We start from the raw sequence: 16,660 nt of genomic DNA on the forward strand, positions 1-16,660 counted from the left end.
TTCATTGATTAGATCAAAAATCATCTGAAATCAAAGCAAAAGCACAGAATGATAGTAAAATCATTGATTGTTACCTTGTACACCGCTCAGGCAAACTGGATTTCCATGAACTAATTTTAAATTGGCCAATAGTCTATCCATTTATCAACTATATTGTTTTCAATTAGTACTACATGTACATGTACATTAGTGAAGACTTATATTAAATAAATCAAATCAGCAATCATCTGGAACATTAGCCATGGGCAAAAATTGGTGTGTCACTCCACCACTGAGAACAATTTTCATTGGGAAATAAAAAAAGCGACTGAAAGATGGCCGAAAATAACCCAAAAGCACCAAGGGCCAAGGACACATGGGAGTTAACGTGTAGAAACGTTGTTGGGCCACGTGAAAAGCTGCTAATGGGACCTGAAAAGAGGAGTTGGCCGTTTCTTGGCTTGGACACTCCCAACAAAATAGCAACCAGTGGCATTTGTTGCGGTCCTCCTATTTTTTGTAAGAGGAAACAAAGAAGGAAAACTTGGTCTCTCTACTCTGCAGACTTCGGTTGTTGAGTCTTTTTTGTTTCTCTCTCTCTCTCTCTCTCTCTCTCTCTCTCTCTCTCTCTCTCTCTCTCTCTCTCTTTATTGGTGTTGCTTTTCTTTCCTCTTTGCAAGGGAAAGAAACTAAAAAAATTGTCCAGAAAGTGAGATACACCATTAGTATTGTCAGGTTATGATTTGTTTTCCTTTTTTACAAAGAAAAGGAGCTTGAGTTTTATCAAGTCTTAAACAGGTGGAGAGAGGAAGACAGAAAAGACTTGCTTTTTATTTCCATTTGAGTCAGACCTTTTAACGTATCTTATTTGTGTTCTTTGTGCGTTTCTTTTTTTTGTATCTCAAACTTAGATAGGCTTCAGGATCATATTAACTTAAGATCTTTTAAAGCTTTTTCTCAAGTAAGAGAGGGTAACAATCTGTTTCTAGTTTGAGCAAGGAAGGAGGAAGAAGATTCAAAGCCGTGCAAGATAAAAAGACTACAGGTGTCCTGTTCATGCTGCTTGTGTTTGTATAAAAGAAGGAAACAGAAAAGAGTTTTGGGGGTTTGGTTTTAAACAAGAAACCTTCATATTTCTGTTGTCAATGAGATTTGGAGAACAATGGATTTCTGGCCAGAGTTTCTTGCAAGTAGCTGCGGAAGAGAATTTGTGGCTGGAGGGTTTGGTGGCATTGCTGGTATCATCTCTGGTTATCCACTTGACACCCTCAGAATCCGGCAACAAAGCTCAAATTCAGGTTCTGCCCTTGGCATCCTACGCCGGATTGTCGCCACTGAAGGACCTGGTGCACTCTATCGAGGCATGGGTGCACCATTGGCATCAGTCACCTTTCAGGTTCTTTTCTCATCTGTACATTTGACTAATTATGTGTTGGTGATTCAATCAAAATTTTTTTTTCAATCTAAAGTTTTCTTTTTGTGGATCACATATTAGGTGTAATTTTTTTATGCTTTCAGTTTAAGATATCTTATTGTAGTAAAAAATTTGTTTAAAATTGCATTTAAATGGATCACATGGAGGGTTATTACAATCTTATATGGATCTAGCTGATGAAATGTTCTTAACCAAGTGAACTCATCAATCTTATTAGGTCCCCCAAAAAATCCTTCTTTTTTATGTTTGTTGAAGCTGGTGCTTTGGAAAAGTAGTAATAGACAATAGTAACGACCTCATTTTGGCTGATCAGAGATTTGTTGCTTTCACTGATGTCACTCTTTGGTAGGAATCACATTCTATTAGAAATAGGGGATGGTGGGTTGGTGACTTGGTTTTGATATTTTGCTAAAGTCATTGTCGAGGAATTTCGCCTGATACGGTGCCTATAGCTTATCAACGTTACAATTCTGATAATCTGCATTTTCTTATCCTCAAAACATTTTCCAGCTACATATCCTGGTGAAAACTATGACAGGAATTGGGTCTTATTATTATTATTATTCATTCTAAAGGGTTTTGATTTTTCTGAGACCTGACCATACCTTCTTTCCTCCAGAGCCCATAACTTGCTCTGGACCCAATATTTTAATTATAATAAGGTCGATATCATCTGATAAATGGTACCTCCTTTTCTATAAGAAAAAGAGTTGTTTTTTCGTAGACTGCTCAAACCTGTTATTATTAAGCCCAGGTTGCATGCACCGCTCTGGATGGGTGACCGATGACAATCGTGCGGGTCTTTCATAATTTTTTTTTTTGACAACTGGATCTCATTTTGATTTTGCATTGATATTAGCCAATGCGGACTGCTGACAGAAATAGTTGCGTAGTGCAGAATGCTATGGTTTTCCAGATATACGCTATTCTTTCACGAGCGTTTGATTCATCTGCTTCTACCACTGACCCCCCTTCCTACAAAGGTGTTGCTCTGGGAGGAGTTGGAACTGGGGCCCTACAGAGCATTATGCTCTCTCCTGTAGAACTTGTAAAAATCCGGCTGCAATTGCAGAAATCGGCAAGTTCTCATACAGGGCCAATTACTGTTGCTAAAAGCATACTGAAAACAGAAGGCTTAAGGGGACTATACCGGGGTTTTACCATCACTGCCCTTAGAGATGCACCTTGTCATGGCTTCTACTTTTGGACGTACGAGTATATGCGAGAACAGCTTCATCCAGGGTGCAGAAAGAGTAGCCAAGAACGCCTGACAACAATGCTGATAGCAGGAGGTTTGGCAGGGGTTGCTAGCTGGGTTTGCTGCTATCCCTTGGATGTGGTAAAGACCAGACTGCAGGCTCAGTCGCCATCCTCCCCACAAAAGTACAATGGCATCATTGATTGCCTCCACAAAAGTGTAAAACAGGATGGATATGGCGTTCTATGGCGAGGGCTAGGAACTGCTGTAGCTAGAGCTTTTGTAGTCAATGGGGCTATATTTTCTGCTTACGAGAATGCATTGAGGTGTTTAGTCAACAACGGAAACGTTCAGACAGACCACAAGCTAGAATAAACTAGACTTTACTTCAAGAGTTAAGTGTCAATAACAATTTATTTATAGCTTAGATGATCCATGTATCATATATGCCATGATTTTCAAGGATGTTTCCAAAAAGAGAAACAATCGGAAAAAAAAATCACGGTAAACTGTCTTCCCTGTCAGCAACTGAAAGGACTTCATTGCAACTTCAGGCTCCAGACTAGCATTGATCTGATCAAGCTTAAGACATTGTGTCACGAGTCAGGACCCTTGTTTAATGCATTATATATATAAACACATTCAATTCGATTTCTTCATCGAGTGTGATCAGCAAGGGCATAGCATTTCAGTTCTTCGCCTGGGCCATTCTCCAGCCCCAGCTGATCTACAGCAGTGCATATAATTGCAGTTTTTTACAGCCAAGATGGCCAAACTCGCTTAGATAAACATGGAACGGTTGAAAAATTCTGGACTTACATGCTTCCATCGCACCCTCTCTCATCATGAGTGCCAAATCAACAGGAAACAGGGTTATAGGGATACATCCAGCATATTTTCATTTTCGGCTACTAGCTAGGAAAGCACCAACCACGTTTAACAATGCGAGCATCTTGTCTTCATCCAAACTGTAAAATAGCATAAATCCAACCTGGACAAACTCTATCTTATCAATTTATCATATCCAGACATCATTTGTTATCGTCATCAAATTTGAGTTCATTCTCTTTATTGTAATCTAAACCAGTTGTTTTTAGTATTTCTAGTATCATTTGCACTTCCAAAATTATCCATCAAATACGCTCTGTCATTACAGCTTTGATTTGCTAAACTAGAGATGTATCAGCAATGCTTGGTGTCCTCGAGCGAACAAGCATGGAGCATGATTTGGCAATCTGCTTAGCCGATTCACAATTACTTGAAACCATAATGCTCCAACTCCATTAGAGACCACCGAATCAGAATGAAGCAACAAGGAAAAGAAAGTGAAGATGAGATTGTGTAAGCGTGGTTGCTTACCTTTGCGCTTTGGCCTTCTACATAAACACAGGTTAGAATATATAAGCCAGGGTCACCAGGAACAAGGAAAGAAGGTAATTTTTTTTGTGAATTCCACAATTTTCAGATAAGGTAAAAACAGGGCAAACAACAATTAAACCATAAGCATAGAGAAAGGAACTGGATAAGTACCACTTGTTAAATTCAAAAGCTTTTAAACAAGGCAGGAGTATTGCATTGGCTTGAGACCTCTTGGATCTAGCTTTAATCAGTACAAACTGAAATATGAAAGCAATCTACGTGATCTTATTTCTTAGACTGACATCCTCAACAACTCACATCCTCTAATATGAGATGTTCCCAGCATGCTAGTGCAATCTTTAGGCCTGTTAATCATGTAGATGACATTCAAACATATTTTTAAGAATGCTGATAATATGGTGCATCAATGGGTTACATGTACAATCATAAATGTGAAATAGCAATAACTTTCAAAATCGTATTCCATAATTGCAGCACCTCTATTGAATGCATCTCTTTGAAGACATTAGCATGCATCATTTGCATTGAAGAAAAAACATTGACCGGGTTATGGTAAACTATAAATGAAGCACACACAAAGGCTATGGACTAATTTACGATGGTCAGTTGCATTGCCTATAGGATCAGAATGGCATAAGGCAACTCAATGTCCTGTATGCAATAGCTGTGTAGTTTTCGTTGCTCAGAGCATGGTCCTACCATATGCAATTGTACCAGTAAGGACACAGAACTAATATTACAGGTGTGATTCTCCTCCATGTTAGCTCAGAAATGTTAATTTGCAAGAATCAAACAAAGCACAAACGAAAATACAACACACAGAACAGACATTGTATCGTGTTAGCCTACGGGAAGAAGGAACAAATGTTTAAATACAAAAAAAAAAAAATCTTCAGTCTGGCTACACTTTGGACCTGTAATCACTCGCTAGCAAATAACGACGAATCAATCTCATCGAGAACTAAGTAGTGAGAAACAAAATGTAATCGCATAAAAGAATTAGACAGACTGATTAACGGACTTATTCTAGTTCATTTCTGTATTATATCCTCCAAGAGTTCAACAAACAAAATACAAATCATAACCTTAGCAAAACTAAAACAACAACAGCAATAAGAGGAAACAAAACGGACTCATATTCTCAACAACAAACAAACAAAAAAACATACATTACTTGATCAAGCTCCTCCTCCAAACTGTTCCATCCTTTCCTCACTAACATTAAGCCCCGCCATCTCCTCCTCCAATCCGCAACTATTCTCAACCAAAACATGAGGATCGTTATAATTTCTAACTGCCTCTACAAGCCCCCGAACACGCTTGTACGGATCGGTACAGTTATCAAACACTTCCGATCCTACAAAAACGCCATCACACCCTAGCTGCATCATCAATGCAGCATCTGCGGGAGTCTCAATTCCACCAGCAGCAAAATGAACAACTGGAAGTCTCCCCATTTGCTTAGTTTGAGCAACCAAATCATAAGGGGGCAGCAATTTTTTTCGAAAACGCGAAAACTTCATCTTCATCCATGTTATTTAAAATCCTAATTTGACCCATCACAGACCTGACGTTTTTAACTGTTTCAACAACGTTACCAGTCCCTAACAAGTCCCCTTGCGTTCTAATCATAGCAGCTCCTTCCCTCACTCTCCTTAACGCTTCGCCGAGGTTTTTGCAGCCGCAAACAAAGGGGCATCTAAAATTATGCTTGTTAATAAAATTATCTTCATCAGATATGGCTAAAACCTCGTTTTCGTCAATGTAATCAACTCCGACTCGTTCGAGTATCTGGGTTTCGACAAAATGACCGATACGGGAACGAGCCATAACGGGGATTGAAACGGCGCGTTTTATTTGTTCGATGAGAGAAGGATCCGGCATGCGAGAAATTCCTTGGCGCTTGGGTTCGGTGAGGACTAAACAACTGGCGCCTGCTTCTTCGGCGACTTTGGCTTGGTTAAGGGTTGAGACTTGGATAATGGCGCCACCATGGAGCATTTGAGCCAGACCCACTTTGATTGAGAATGGTTTTCTTGCGTCGGTGCTGGCCGTGTTGTTGTAGAGTGTTACGGCTCCGTCTTCTGCCATGGCCACCAGATGCTTGTGAATTTGCTTCAATGTCAAGTAGCGTAAGCGTAATTTTGTTTCTTTAATTTTTGAGTTTTGTTGATTGATTCAACGATGGGAGACTGGGAGGGAGAATAAAAGAGGGGCCGGCTGATGGTGTTTGGTTAGTTCCAGAAGTTTCGATTAAGATCTAAAGGTGTGGGTTTGCATTTTTAACTTCCATAAAAATTATTGTAATTTATTTCTGTACAAATGTAATAAAGTAATTATAGTTATAATGTATACGGTATATCAAAATATGAAAAGTTTAATATTTTTAACAATCTTTTTAAAGAAATATTAATTTTATTTAATATTTTTTAAATTGGATTAAACAGATTTATTTATACTAAATTTAATAAATCTATAAAAAATTATTTTTTCATAATCTGTCAATGTATTTAAATATATATTTTTTATCATTTGACCTAATATTAGTACTTTTTAAATCATAAGAATGTATTTTTTCTAATCATATTCACAAAATGAGCTTTTGTGATTTATCCAAAAACAAAATAAGTAAATCAAATATACAATTTTATTTTGCATTTATATTTTACCATTAAAACTTGGTAAACTTCTTTAAAACAACACAATTAAATTAAATTTTGATAAAATTATTTATTTTTATTTTAAGCAAAATTTTGGAAAAAAAAAGGGGTCAATTTGATGAAAGGTGTGGGATAGTTGAAGGGATCCCTAAAAAGTGGGAGTTTTGAATCAGAAATCTCAAAAGCGCGCGACTGATTAGTTTCTCTGGGGGCCCCACCATGTGGGACGAAGGTTGTGGATAAGCCGTTCCCGGGCCACTGGACCACCCACCACCACCACCACCCTGAAGGCTCAATGCGGCGCCGTTTCAACACTACAACCTTTCATCCCCACGGCACGTGCCACACGTGTCTCCAAATTGTCTTCAAATTTCAAAAATTGAAACATTCTTTCTCCTCCTTCTCCTCCTCACATTGAAACAGTCCTCTTCTTTTTTACTCTTCCTTTGAATCTTGTCTGAAACCAAAGCTAAAGAAAAAAAGAAGCTTCTTTTTTTTTTTTCCTAAAAAATCCGATTAAGATCGATTAAGTGTTAACCGGTTGATTGGGCCCATTAGTTTTTCATTTTATCATTTCATTTGAAGAAGGGACAGTGAAAGGGAAAGGGAAGCATTGGAACAAAGCATCGAAGTTTTTTTTTTTTTTTTTTAAATTTATTACATTATAAATAACTGAGGAAGGGGAGAGAGTTGGTAGATGAACGGAATGGGAAGACAAGGGCAGAGATCTGGTGCGGCAGGAGTGCAGGTGCACCATCAGAGACAATACTCAGATAACTTCTTGGAGACGACGTCGAATGGGAGATGGCTTCAGTCTGCTGGTCTTCAGCATCTTCACTCGTCTAACAACTCCATTCCTCCCCTTCAGGTTCTCACACTTTTTTCTTTTTAAAAAATAAATAAATAAAATTTTGTTGTATGCTGGTTCCGGATAATACGCAGAAAAAAAAAATGAAATAGCAATCAATTTTTAATTTTTGTGTATTTTTAGTAAGAATAAACTGACAATTTTTGGATTTTGGATCTAATTACATAATTTTAAGTCTTAAACTTTTATTTCGTAGCTCGTGCAAGGAAGACTGTGAGAAAGACGGCTGTTTTAACTCTTAAGGTTTTTTTGGGTATTAAGAGAAAAAAAATTTAATGTTGTTTTTTAGATGCCATTTAGTTGGAGCAGAAATGGGTTTTCCTTTTTATGGATTAATTCTTAATTTTTTTTATCTAAAATCAATTTTTCCAGAAAAAAACTACAAGAAAAAAGATAAATTTATATTAATATGGTAAAATTTGATGCTCTATTGATGTTCTACGACTTGAAGAGTAAAAAGTAATGCTGAAAAAAAAAATCAGAAAGGGAAGGTTTTCATTGAAGTGTTGTCTTCTGGATCTCTATGTATTAATATCCAATACAATTTGATTATTTTTTCGCATGCTTGATTGTGCTACCTTGCCGCTTGAATTGAGGGCAGGATTATGCGTTTAATGGCGGTGGAGGAGTAGGAGGACAAGGGTCTAGAATGTATAAGAATGTGCAGAGGGGTTTTAACACGGGGAATGACTTTTTCGCGGGGCCTACAACTCCTCCAGTTAGTTCACGGCCGTCAAGCCAGAGGAAGAATGGTGAAGACTCGCTCAGTGAGTTCAGTCCTGGTCTCTTAGATCTGCATTCTTTTGATACGGAGCTTCTGCCTGAGGTTGGTGACTCGCCATTTCTTCTAAGAGTTATAGTCTTTTAGCGAATGTAGATTTTACATGTACTATATATGTTTAATAAGTAACAGCTTATATTTATGTGTGTGATGTGCACTTCTTGTTAAATTTTTGTATATGTAGTTCATACTTCTATCCATCAAATACGAAACATCAATGATTTGAAAGATGTTTGTACTTTTGAGATTCAACGTATGAGTATTTGGACCTATGGATATGATGCTGAATGACATAAAAATTGTTGCATCTGCTTTGGATAGACTCATTTTTGTCTTTTGCTAAGGCACTGATAAATTAAAAATTCATATACGGAGTAATTTAATTTTTAATGCTTAGTTGTGGTAATGATTTTTGTTTGATGGTGACAGATCCCAGTTTCCGACCTGTATGATGTCGCTTCTATCTATAATCATGTTCGAGGCAGAAGTTATGATGACTCTGAACCCTATATTTCAAACAACAAACAAACAGGCAGAGTTCTTGTTGTGCCAGAGAATGGCCTCCTAGAAAGCTTTGCTGCAGACAAAGAGAAGGTCAATTCAGTTGCAAAGATCAAAGTCGTGGTATGCTTTTGTTCTGCTGATTTACCTTTGATCATCTCGTCTTAATTTGCTCTCTTTTCAGTATAAAGGAAATGCAACACTAGCAAGAGCAGTGGATGCTGATTAATAGCTTGTGAATTCATGCATGACATGCTTTGCACAAGTAAAATTTTGCTCAACATATCTTATATGCACTACTACTAGCACCATGACTCAGAGTTTCTATGGGTTTTTGACTGCAGGTGCGTAAGAGACCTCTCAATAAAAAGGAGTTAGCAAAGAATGAGGAAGATATTATAGAGACACTTTCCAATTCTCTAGTAGTCCATGAGACTAAACTTAAGGTAACAATAACATTGCTTTATCCTCTACAATCTCAATGCTATACCATACTATAAAGGCAAAATAAGAACATAGAGATCCAAAATGAGCCCAGAGAATCTTCAATAGGTCTATCCCAATTTTATGCCCTGAGGTAATTAAAAGAAGTGTGAATGGAACTAATGACATGACAGTTAATTATTTTAAGAAGCAGTTACATAAAGCAATCATTAAACTCAAAGAAAGTTCAATTATATTTTCAGAGGTTCTGTGTCAAATGATTATTTTAGCCTTTCTTGCAAGAAACATTACATTTTTGTCATGCCATTCCATAGCATGTTAAAAAACTAATAGCATTTTATGTTGTGCTGATTTACCACTTGGCTTTTGACACACTTGAATTTCTCATCTAGCATAGTAGCATATGTAGATTTTTTAGTATTATCCTCTACATGCTTTGACGCATTTAATTCTTGACATGTTGTAGGTTGACTTAACAGAATACGAGGAGAAACATGAATTTGTTTTTGATGCAGTGCTGAATGAGGAGGTCTCAAATGATGAGGTAAGTAGATGACCTAAATTTATTAGTGGGTAAAGGAAGAACATATTACAAGACGTGGATTTCCTAGAATGGTTGTCTTACTCAGCCTATTTTGGTCTCATTTATGTTCCGTAGGTCTATCGTGAGACTGTGGAGCCCATAGTTCCTATAATTTTTCAGCGCACTAAAGCAACTTGTTTTGCATATGGTCAAACAGGTGAATAGCTGTGACCAAAATCTTGGATAGATTGTATGATGGAGTGGGTTTTGCATGATCCAGCATTTGTATAATTTTTAATCATTCTGAATATGCTGTTCACTGTAAATTTTTTGGCATAATCCAATTAGTCCTTTGTGAGGATAATTGTGTTATCACTATGGTTGGTCAATAGCCTTTTATTCTTATCTGCCTGAATTTGCCAAAGTTGAAGGATGCCTTCTTCGTTTTTTACTATAAAGTTTTCTTATTGGACACTTAAATTTACCTTCTTCATCAAGCCATCTCATATTTTTGAATTGCAGCTTTAAATCATCTTACACTTATAGGTCTTTTTCTTGTTCAGGAAGTGGAAAAACCTACACTATGAAGCCACTTCCCCTTAAAGCTTCTCAGGACATCTTGAGGCTGATGCACCATACCTACAGGAACCAAGGGTTTCAGTTGTTTGTGAGTTTCTTTGAGATATATGGAGGAAAATTATTTGATCTCCTCAGTGATAGGAAGTAAGTTGCTATACATTCTCTGTACCAGTGCTACAAGTTTCTAAATTTGCTGAAAGCTAATCCTTCTTTGTGCAGAAAACTTTGCATGCGAGAGGATGGTAAGCAGCAAGTTTGTATTGTAGGCCTGCAAGAGTACAGAGTATCAGATGTAGAAACTATTAAGGAACTTATTGAGAAAGGAAATGCCACAAGAAGTACTGGTACCACTGGTGCAAACGAGGAATCTTCCCGTTCTCATGCCATACTTCAACTCGCTATCAAGAGATCTGTTAATGGCAATGAATCGAAGCCTCCCCGTGTTGTTGGCAAGCTCTCTTTTATAGATCTGGCTGGAAGTGAACGAGGTGCAGATACTACGGATAATGATAAGCAGACAAGGTACAGTGACTTCTTTCAGTTCCAAAATGATATGACCATATAGATTATTGAGCAGATTGAGTTGCAGAGCTTTGATGCTTTATTTGGAGGCTATAGTTAAAATAGAGAATAAATGTTGTTAAGTATCTGATATTAAAGTTAGATTACAACACATTGCAACTATATATATACTAAATTTGTCTAAAAAACATAATATTGGAGTAAAAAAGTTTATGCTAAATGGTCGTCCTGAGTTTCTGGATCATCTCAGCCTTGCCAAGTCATGTATTCTTAGCTTCTGAGGCCTCTTAAATTAATTTTAATTAATTATTTATTATCAAGTCAAACATTTCAAAGTACAAGGGTGTTTAAGAAGTCTAAACACACCTGGAGTTTATATTTTTGCAGATGGCATTTGGTTCCAATTCATGATGTTCAGCTCTAGCATCCAACATTTCTTTTTCCTTCGCATCGAACAAACTTTAGATATGTGCTTAATTAATTTTGCTGGATGTGCTTTTTTAATTAAGCCATCTCTATTTCTGCTGCAGAATGGAAGGTGCAGAGATCAACAAGAGCTTGCTTGCTTTGAAGGAGTGCATAAGAGCTCTTGACAATGATCAGGGTCACATTCCCTTCAGAGGCAGTAAACTGACAGAGGTTCTGAGGGACTCATTTATGGGCAATTCACGTACTGTTATGATATCTTGCATTTCACCAAGCTCAGGGTCATGTGAACACACTCTGAACACCTTAAGATATGCTGATAGGTGAATAAGACATGTGATTATAAAAATTGTTTCAGTATCCATTTTAAAGCTATTCTGCTTTTGTTTTAGTTGCTTTTTCCTTTCACGTATTTGACTTTTATTCAATGTGACACTACATTAAGGGTGAAGAGCCTTTCAAAAGGGGGAAATTCTAAGAAGAATGTATTATCTTGTACCTTAAACCTGAAAGAGTCAACTACTCAGCCCTTATTTTCGGTTTTACCAACTGCATCAACCTTTGAGGATGATATTAATGATACATGGCCTGACCAAAACGAAAGAGATGATTTTGATGCATCAGAAGATTCCTATGAGCAGGCGAAACTGATGTATAAGAAAAATAGGAAGCCAGATCAATACAGTTTCTCAACTTCAGAGGACAAGTTACGGAAGCCTAATTGTCAGACAAAATGGAAGGAACCACTGAGATCTGATTTTAAGCATTCAAAATCAGATGATGATTTGAATGCCCTCCTACAGGTAAATTTTATAAGTGTTAAGGGACATGAAAAGTAATCTGTTTATATGTTAAAGCCTCTATGGTGCTTTTACTCAGGAAGAGGAAGATCTTGTAAATGCTCATAGAAAACAAGTGGAAGAGACTATGAATATTGTTAAAGAGGTAAACACTTAGACCATTTCATTTACCCTGCTAGAATCTGAGTTTTGAAACATATTCTTTTCCTCTTTGGTTTGCTAGAATCGTAATTCATAAATCACTAGTTATCTTTGGCTAGCTTATTACATTTGTTTGAGCTGCTGCATGCATTATTGAGTCATACATGTTCTATGATTCTACATCTTTTGAAGTTTCATTAAATTTGCTTTTAACATTTCCAGGAGATGAACCTGCTGATTGAAGCAGACCAACCTGGGAACCAGCTGGACGATTATATATCTAGATTGAATGCTATTCTTTCTCAGAAGGCTGCTGGCATCAAGCAGTTACAAACTCGTTTGGTTCATTTCCAGAAGCGCTTAAAGGAGCATAATGTTTTGGTATCTTCTTCTGGCTATTGATTACTGGGACGAAGATAGAAGTTAAACTATTAATCTGACTTCTCTCAAAATAGATTTCTAAATTCGACTAATAATGGGTTTGGTTAAGCCTTTTTTTTCTGTTTGCTGGATGATGCACTGGTTACCATGAAACTGTCATTGCTGCAGGGTATTAAACCCTGCCTTCTCCTTCATTTCCAGAATTTTTTCTCTTTTTTCCTCGATAAGCAATAGGCAAAGCAAGTAATGAATTTACATGCCTTTGGGCATGCCATTGAAAGTTCTGCAGCATTGTAATTGAATTCATTATTGGAATGTCTGACTATTTGCTCAGTGTTTCATTTACAAAAAGCATTGCTTAATTATTACCTTATTCTTTTTATCATTGTTTCCCTGTTGCTGTTTAAAAAAAAAACGGTCATAATGAACTCCCAGTTAAAAAGGGTATTTTCGTCATTCTACCAATTCCTTCCCGCCATTTTAATCTCCCGTTACTATAACCCTGCAAGTAAACGAAGAAGAGAGGGAAAAAAAAAAAAAAAAAAGAAAGAAGAGCAGAGGAAAAACAATTATCAACGAAGATGCCAATGTCAATCTTTGAATCAGCTATCATGAGAAATCTGAGCCTTTTCACATTCGTTTTGTGTGTTTGGATCTCCGTCAAGAAAACCACACACTTGAACCATTTTTCATTATCTTCATCTTCTTCATTGAGTTCGGAAACCAGTTGGATTTTACAAGATATACTGTTGGATAGCGAGGATTTTGAAGATGATGAGGCTCCTGCTCGGTCACTGGAGTATGATTTTTATCGGGAAACTTGCCCTGAGGCTGAGAAGATCATCCGAGACAAAGTCCATCAATTGTTCAAGATCAAGGCTGCTGTGGCTCCAGCTCTCTTGCGCCTTGCTTTCCATGATTGCTTCATTGAGGTGATCATCTCTCTCTCTCTCTCTCTCTCTCTCTCGGCTTTTTAAGATGGGTTTCTCATTTCTTTGGTGAATCTTTGATCTTTGATTTGCATGTTTAAGTTTTTCTTTGCATGTTACTCTCCAACTTTGATAAGTGTTTCTTGAAAGAAAGTTTGAAGCCAAAATCTTGCTCTTTGAGGGTGGTTTCTTTTGATTCTGATAAGCGTTTCTCCTTTCTTGCTAACTGGGAAAAGTAGTTTCTTATTTCAATGATTGGTGGTTGTTTTGGGGAATTCTTTGTTCTTTCTGCTTCGGTAGCAAATCTCTGTTTCTTTTTTTCTATTACGTGTATTTTCCCTACTTTTTCTGGAGGTTTTGTTATTCTTCCTCTAATTCCCTATATGGGGTAAAAAAAATTGTCAGGGATGTGATGCTTCTGTCTTATTGGATCCTGTTGAAGGCATGGATTCTGAGAAAGATTCTCCTCCTAATGAAAGCCTGAAGGGTTTTGATGCAATCGACATAATCAAGTCAGAGCTTGAAGAAGTGTGCCCTGGTGTTGTTTCCTGTGCTGACATTCTTGTTTTGGCAGCTAGAGAAGCGGTTCTCCTGGTAAATTCCTCTCTCTCTCCGTGTCTTGTATGTTTATGAAGCTAGGATCTTATAGTTTCTCCTGTTTCATATGTGCTTATCTAATCTTTGGATATTGTCAGACTGGTGGCCCATTCTATCCACTAAATACTGGTAGGAGAGACAGCACTGCCTCTTTCTCTGATAGTGCCACAAACGACCTTCCTTCACCCAATGCTGATCTATCTGAAACCCTTGCATCCTTTTCGTCGAGGGGATTTGATGAAAGAGAGACTGTCAGTCTCTTAGGTATGAATCTTTTTCCCCTGAATTTTTCTTCATTGCTTTGGATTCTATTAGTATTTGCTTTCTATTACTGAGAGAACAAAACCTATATTCAACTCTACATAGCCTATTCTATTGGACACAATCTGAGCTTTTTGTATATGCTCTATTTATGTGATTGAAACTGCTGTTGTCAAATGTATGCTCTGAGAAGTATACTAGAATTTGATTCTCTCTATTTCACTTCCAGGTGCTCACAGCATTGGACAGATCCACTGCAAATTCTTTCAAAACCGTCTATATAGCTTTGGTGGGACTGATGAGCCTGACCCAACTTTTGATTCTGAATTTCTCAACCGAATGAGATCAAAATGTTCCAAGAGCCACTCATCAACATCAAGAGCACCATCACCTTCTTTTGATGGTTCACCATTGCCAACAGCTCAATCACCTTCATTTTACAGCTCACTGTCATCAGAAGCAGCAACATCAGCTTCATTTGAAAAATTGTTGTCTTCGTCACCTAAGGATCAAGGAATGGCGGTGAGCTATGAGGGAACTGGAGCAGACTTTGGCACAGTGTACTATCGCAGTCTTCTGCAAGGTAAAGGGATCCTCTATGCTGATCAGCAGCTAATGGCAGGGGAAGAAACTGGACTATGGGTTAGAGCATATGCTTCAGATGCCTCCTTGTACCAGCGGGACTTCGCCATAGCAATGATGAAGCTCTCAAAGCTCCATGTTTTGACAGCACCAAGAGGTCAGATCCGAAAAAATTGTTCAAAAGTGGCATGATGAGAGAGAGAGTGAGTGAGTGACGACCAGTATAGTTTTCAGCCGAATTTGTGTGGTGTTGGGTGCTTTTGATCTTTTAAGAACTTTATCTTAACTCCTAAACGTTTCAATCAATGAACTAGTTCAATATTAAGTACTTGTAGTCATATTGTAACTGTAACATCAGCTTACATGAAATGGCTGTTGATTGAGGTTCATATACTATAAGTTGATGACCTCAGTTACCGGCTTTAACATTCAGAAAAAAAAAAAAAAAAACTTTCCATGCCATGTGTGATGCAGGACTCAACTGATCAAAAGGCCCCAATGCAAGTAAAAACCATAGGTGTCTGAAAAAGGAACATCCACATTCTAATGATGCCAGAAGGCGCAGATTCACACTAATGGTTCAAATAGTCAATCTCTGGGCTTCATTGAAGCCAGTTTATTCACAGAAAGACTTGGTAATACACCAATTACATGCAAATATATAATACTCAAATCTTGATATGAAACTTCGTATGCTTTATTGGTAGCAATAGACGCTCAAGCAAATTATAACAACCAAAGAGAAACAGAAATAAAAGCTAAAGTAGCAGAAGAATGCAGACAAACACACAACATGGAAAAGAATTTAGGATAAGAAAACAGATACATATGAACACGAAAAAGTCTGGGAGACATCGTCTACAACCTAATTGATCCGAATCTTCGTTTTGAACTGTTGATGCTGGCAGAGGCCTGTGGAACAGAGAATTCTGAGTACATGTCCAAGAAGAACTTGTCGACAATAGAAAGGTAAACCGGACTTTTAAGCCGAGAATAATAATGGAGTGCCTCTTCTACATCCAATACATGTTCCATATCACCAACATCCATCATCTCCAATTCCTTCATCTTTTGTGCTAATGCATAACTTCCTCCATTTCTCTTGTAATAATATTGTTCCTCTCCCTTACTCACTCGTGAACTTCCCACTTTCTTTTTCTCCTCTTTTCCTCCATTTCGCTTTTTGTTCTTTACTGGACTCTTATCTGCAAAATTCATGAAGCTTCCACTACATTCATCTTCTTCCCTCATTTGCTCTTTCAATGTCATAGCATCCTTCTTTCTCATCTTTGCCTCCTCTAGACCAACTTCCAAGTCGTTACAGAAGTCGGTATAGAATTGATCTTTTTGGTGCTTTTTTCTGCTGCAACCAGTGCAAGAGAAGGGGTCTGGGAGGGGTGGTTTGGATAGCTTTTGGTATCCTACAAAGAGGAAAGATTTAAGGTTCTCAACTGTTTTATGAAACAAGTTCTTGGTCTTTTGAATTGATTCCATCAGAATCTTTGCCAGTAGTATTGAATGGTGAGGCTTGTTAATCTCTTGGTGTCTCTATCTGCAACTACAGACACAGCTCTAATCTTCTGCGGCTTCTCCAACTGTTGTGTCCAATATACAGGTAAGAGAGATAGAGGCAGAACATGTTTCTTAAGGTTACCTAGGGAAAAAGCTAATGG

The 16,660-nt window shown here is 37.6% G+C and overlaps 4 protein-coding genes and 1 pseudogene across 4 annotated transcripts; 3 read left to right on the top strand and 2 right to left on the bottom strand.

Moving 5' to 3' along the window:
- The first annotated feature begins 239 nt into the window (after positions 1–239).
- On the top strand, positions 240–3,271 carry LOC111274522 (mitochondrial arginine transporter BAC2-like). The gene is made up of 2 exons (XM_022859233.2): positions 240–1,375; positions 2,313–3,271. Exons 1-2 carry the CDS (start codon positions 1,142–1,144, stop codon positions 2,985–2,987), a joined length of 909 nt encoding a protein of 302 aa, XP_022714968.1. The 5' UTR covers positions 240–1,141; the 3' UTR covers positions 2,988–3,271.
- A 1,720-nt stretch (positions 3,272–4,991) lies between these two features.
- LOC111274521 (pyridoxal 5'-phosphate synthase-like subunit PDX1.2 pseudogene) lies at positions 4,992–6,285 on the bottom strand (annotated as a pseudogene).
- A 763-nt stretch (positions 6,286–7,048) lies between these two features.
- Positions 7,049–13,002, top strand: LOC111274523 (kinesin-like protein KIN-13B). The gene is made up of 12 exons (XM_022859234.2): positions 7,049–7,520; positions 8,122–8,346; positions 8,731–8,925; positions 9,147–9,248; positions 9,713–9,790; positions 9,905–9,986; positions 10,333–10,492; positions 10,568–10,870; positions 11,401–11,619; positions 11,742–12,099; positions 12,176–12,241; positions 12,460–13,002. Exons 1-12 carry the CDS (start codon positions 7,350–7,352, stop codon positions 12,637–12,639), a joined length of 2,139 nt encoding a protein of 712 aa, XP_022714969.1. The 5' UTR covers positions 7,049–7,349; the 3' UTR covers positions 12,640–13,002.
- An 80-nt stretch (positions 13,003–13,082) lies between these two features.
- On the top strand, positions 13,083–15,319 carry LOC111274525 (Peroxidase superfamily protein). The gene is made up of 4 exons (XM_022859235.2): positions 13,083–13,550; positions 13,953–14,141; positions 14,243–14,408; positions 14,635–15,319. Exons 1-4 carry the CDS (start codon positions 13,200–13,202, stop codon positions 15,177–15,179), a joined length of 1,251 nt encoding a protein of 416 aa, XP_022714970.2. The 5' UTR covers positions 13,083–13,199; the 3' UTR covers positions 15,180–15,319.
- A 389-nt stretch (positions 15,320–15,708) lies between these two features.
- On the bottom strand, positions 15,709–16,628 carry LOC149511231 (uncharacterized). Its single transcript, XM_089755264.1, has one exon. It carries the CDS (start codon positions 16,479–16,481, stop codon positions 15,846–15,848), a length of 636 nt encoding a protein of 211 aa, XP_089611390.1. The 5' UTR covers positions 16,482–16,628; the 3' UTR covers positions 15,709–15,845.
- Between the last annotated feature and the right edge of the window lie 32 nt (positions 16,629–16,660).

The sequence above is a fragment of the Durio zibethinus genome, chromosome 26 (genome assembly GCF_047325235.1).
Source record: "Durio zibethinus cultivar Kanyao isolate XHJ-2024 chromosome 26, ASM4732523v1, whole genome shotgun sequence".
Lineage (NCBI taxonomy): Eukaryota > Viridiplantae > Streptophyta > Magnoliopsida > Malvales > Malvaceae > Durio > Durio zibethinus.

Coding starts and splice junctions, on each gene's coding strand:
- LOC111274522 (XM_022859233.2), top strand. CDS start 1,142: ATGGATTTCTGGCCAGAGTTTCTTGCAAGTAGCTGCGGAAGAGAATTT. Junction 1,376..2,312: donor TGGCATCAGTCACCTTTCAG/GTTCTTTTCTCA, acceptor TGCGTAGTGCAG/AATGCTATGGTTTTCCAGAT.
- LOC111274525 (XM_022859235.2), top strand. CDS start 13,200: ATGCCAATGTCAATCTTTGAATCAGCTATCATGAGAAATCTGAGCCTT. Junction 14,142..14,242: donor CTAGAGAAGCGGTTCTCCTG/GTAAATTCCTCT, acceptor GGATATTGTCAG/ACTGGTGGCCCATTCTATCC. Junction 14,409..14,634: donor AGAGACTGTCAGTCTCTTAG/GTATGAATCTTT, acceptor TTTCACTTCCAG/GTGCTCACAGCATTGGACAG.
- LOC111274523 (XM_022859234.2), top strand. CDS start 7,350: ATGAACGGAATGGGAAGACAAGGGCAGAGATCTGGTGCGGCAGGAGTG. Junction 7,521..8,121: donor ACTCCATTCCTCCCCTTCAG/GTTCTCACACTT, acceptor AATTGAGGGCAG/GATTATGCGTTTAATGGCGG. Junction 12,242..12,459: donor CTATGAATATTGTTAAAGAG/GTAAACACTTAG, acceptor TAACATTTCCAG/GAGATGAACCTGCTGATTGA.
- LOC149511231 (XM_089755264.1), bottom strand. CDS start 16,481: ATGGAATCAATTCAAAAGACCAAGAACTTGTTTCATAAAACAGTTGAG.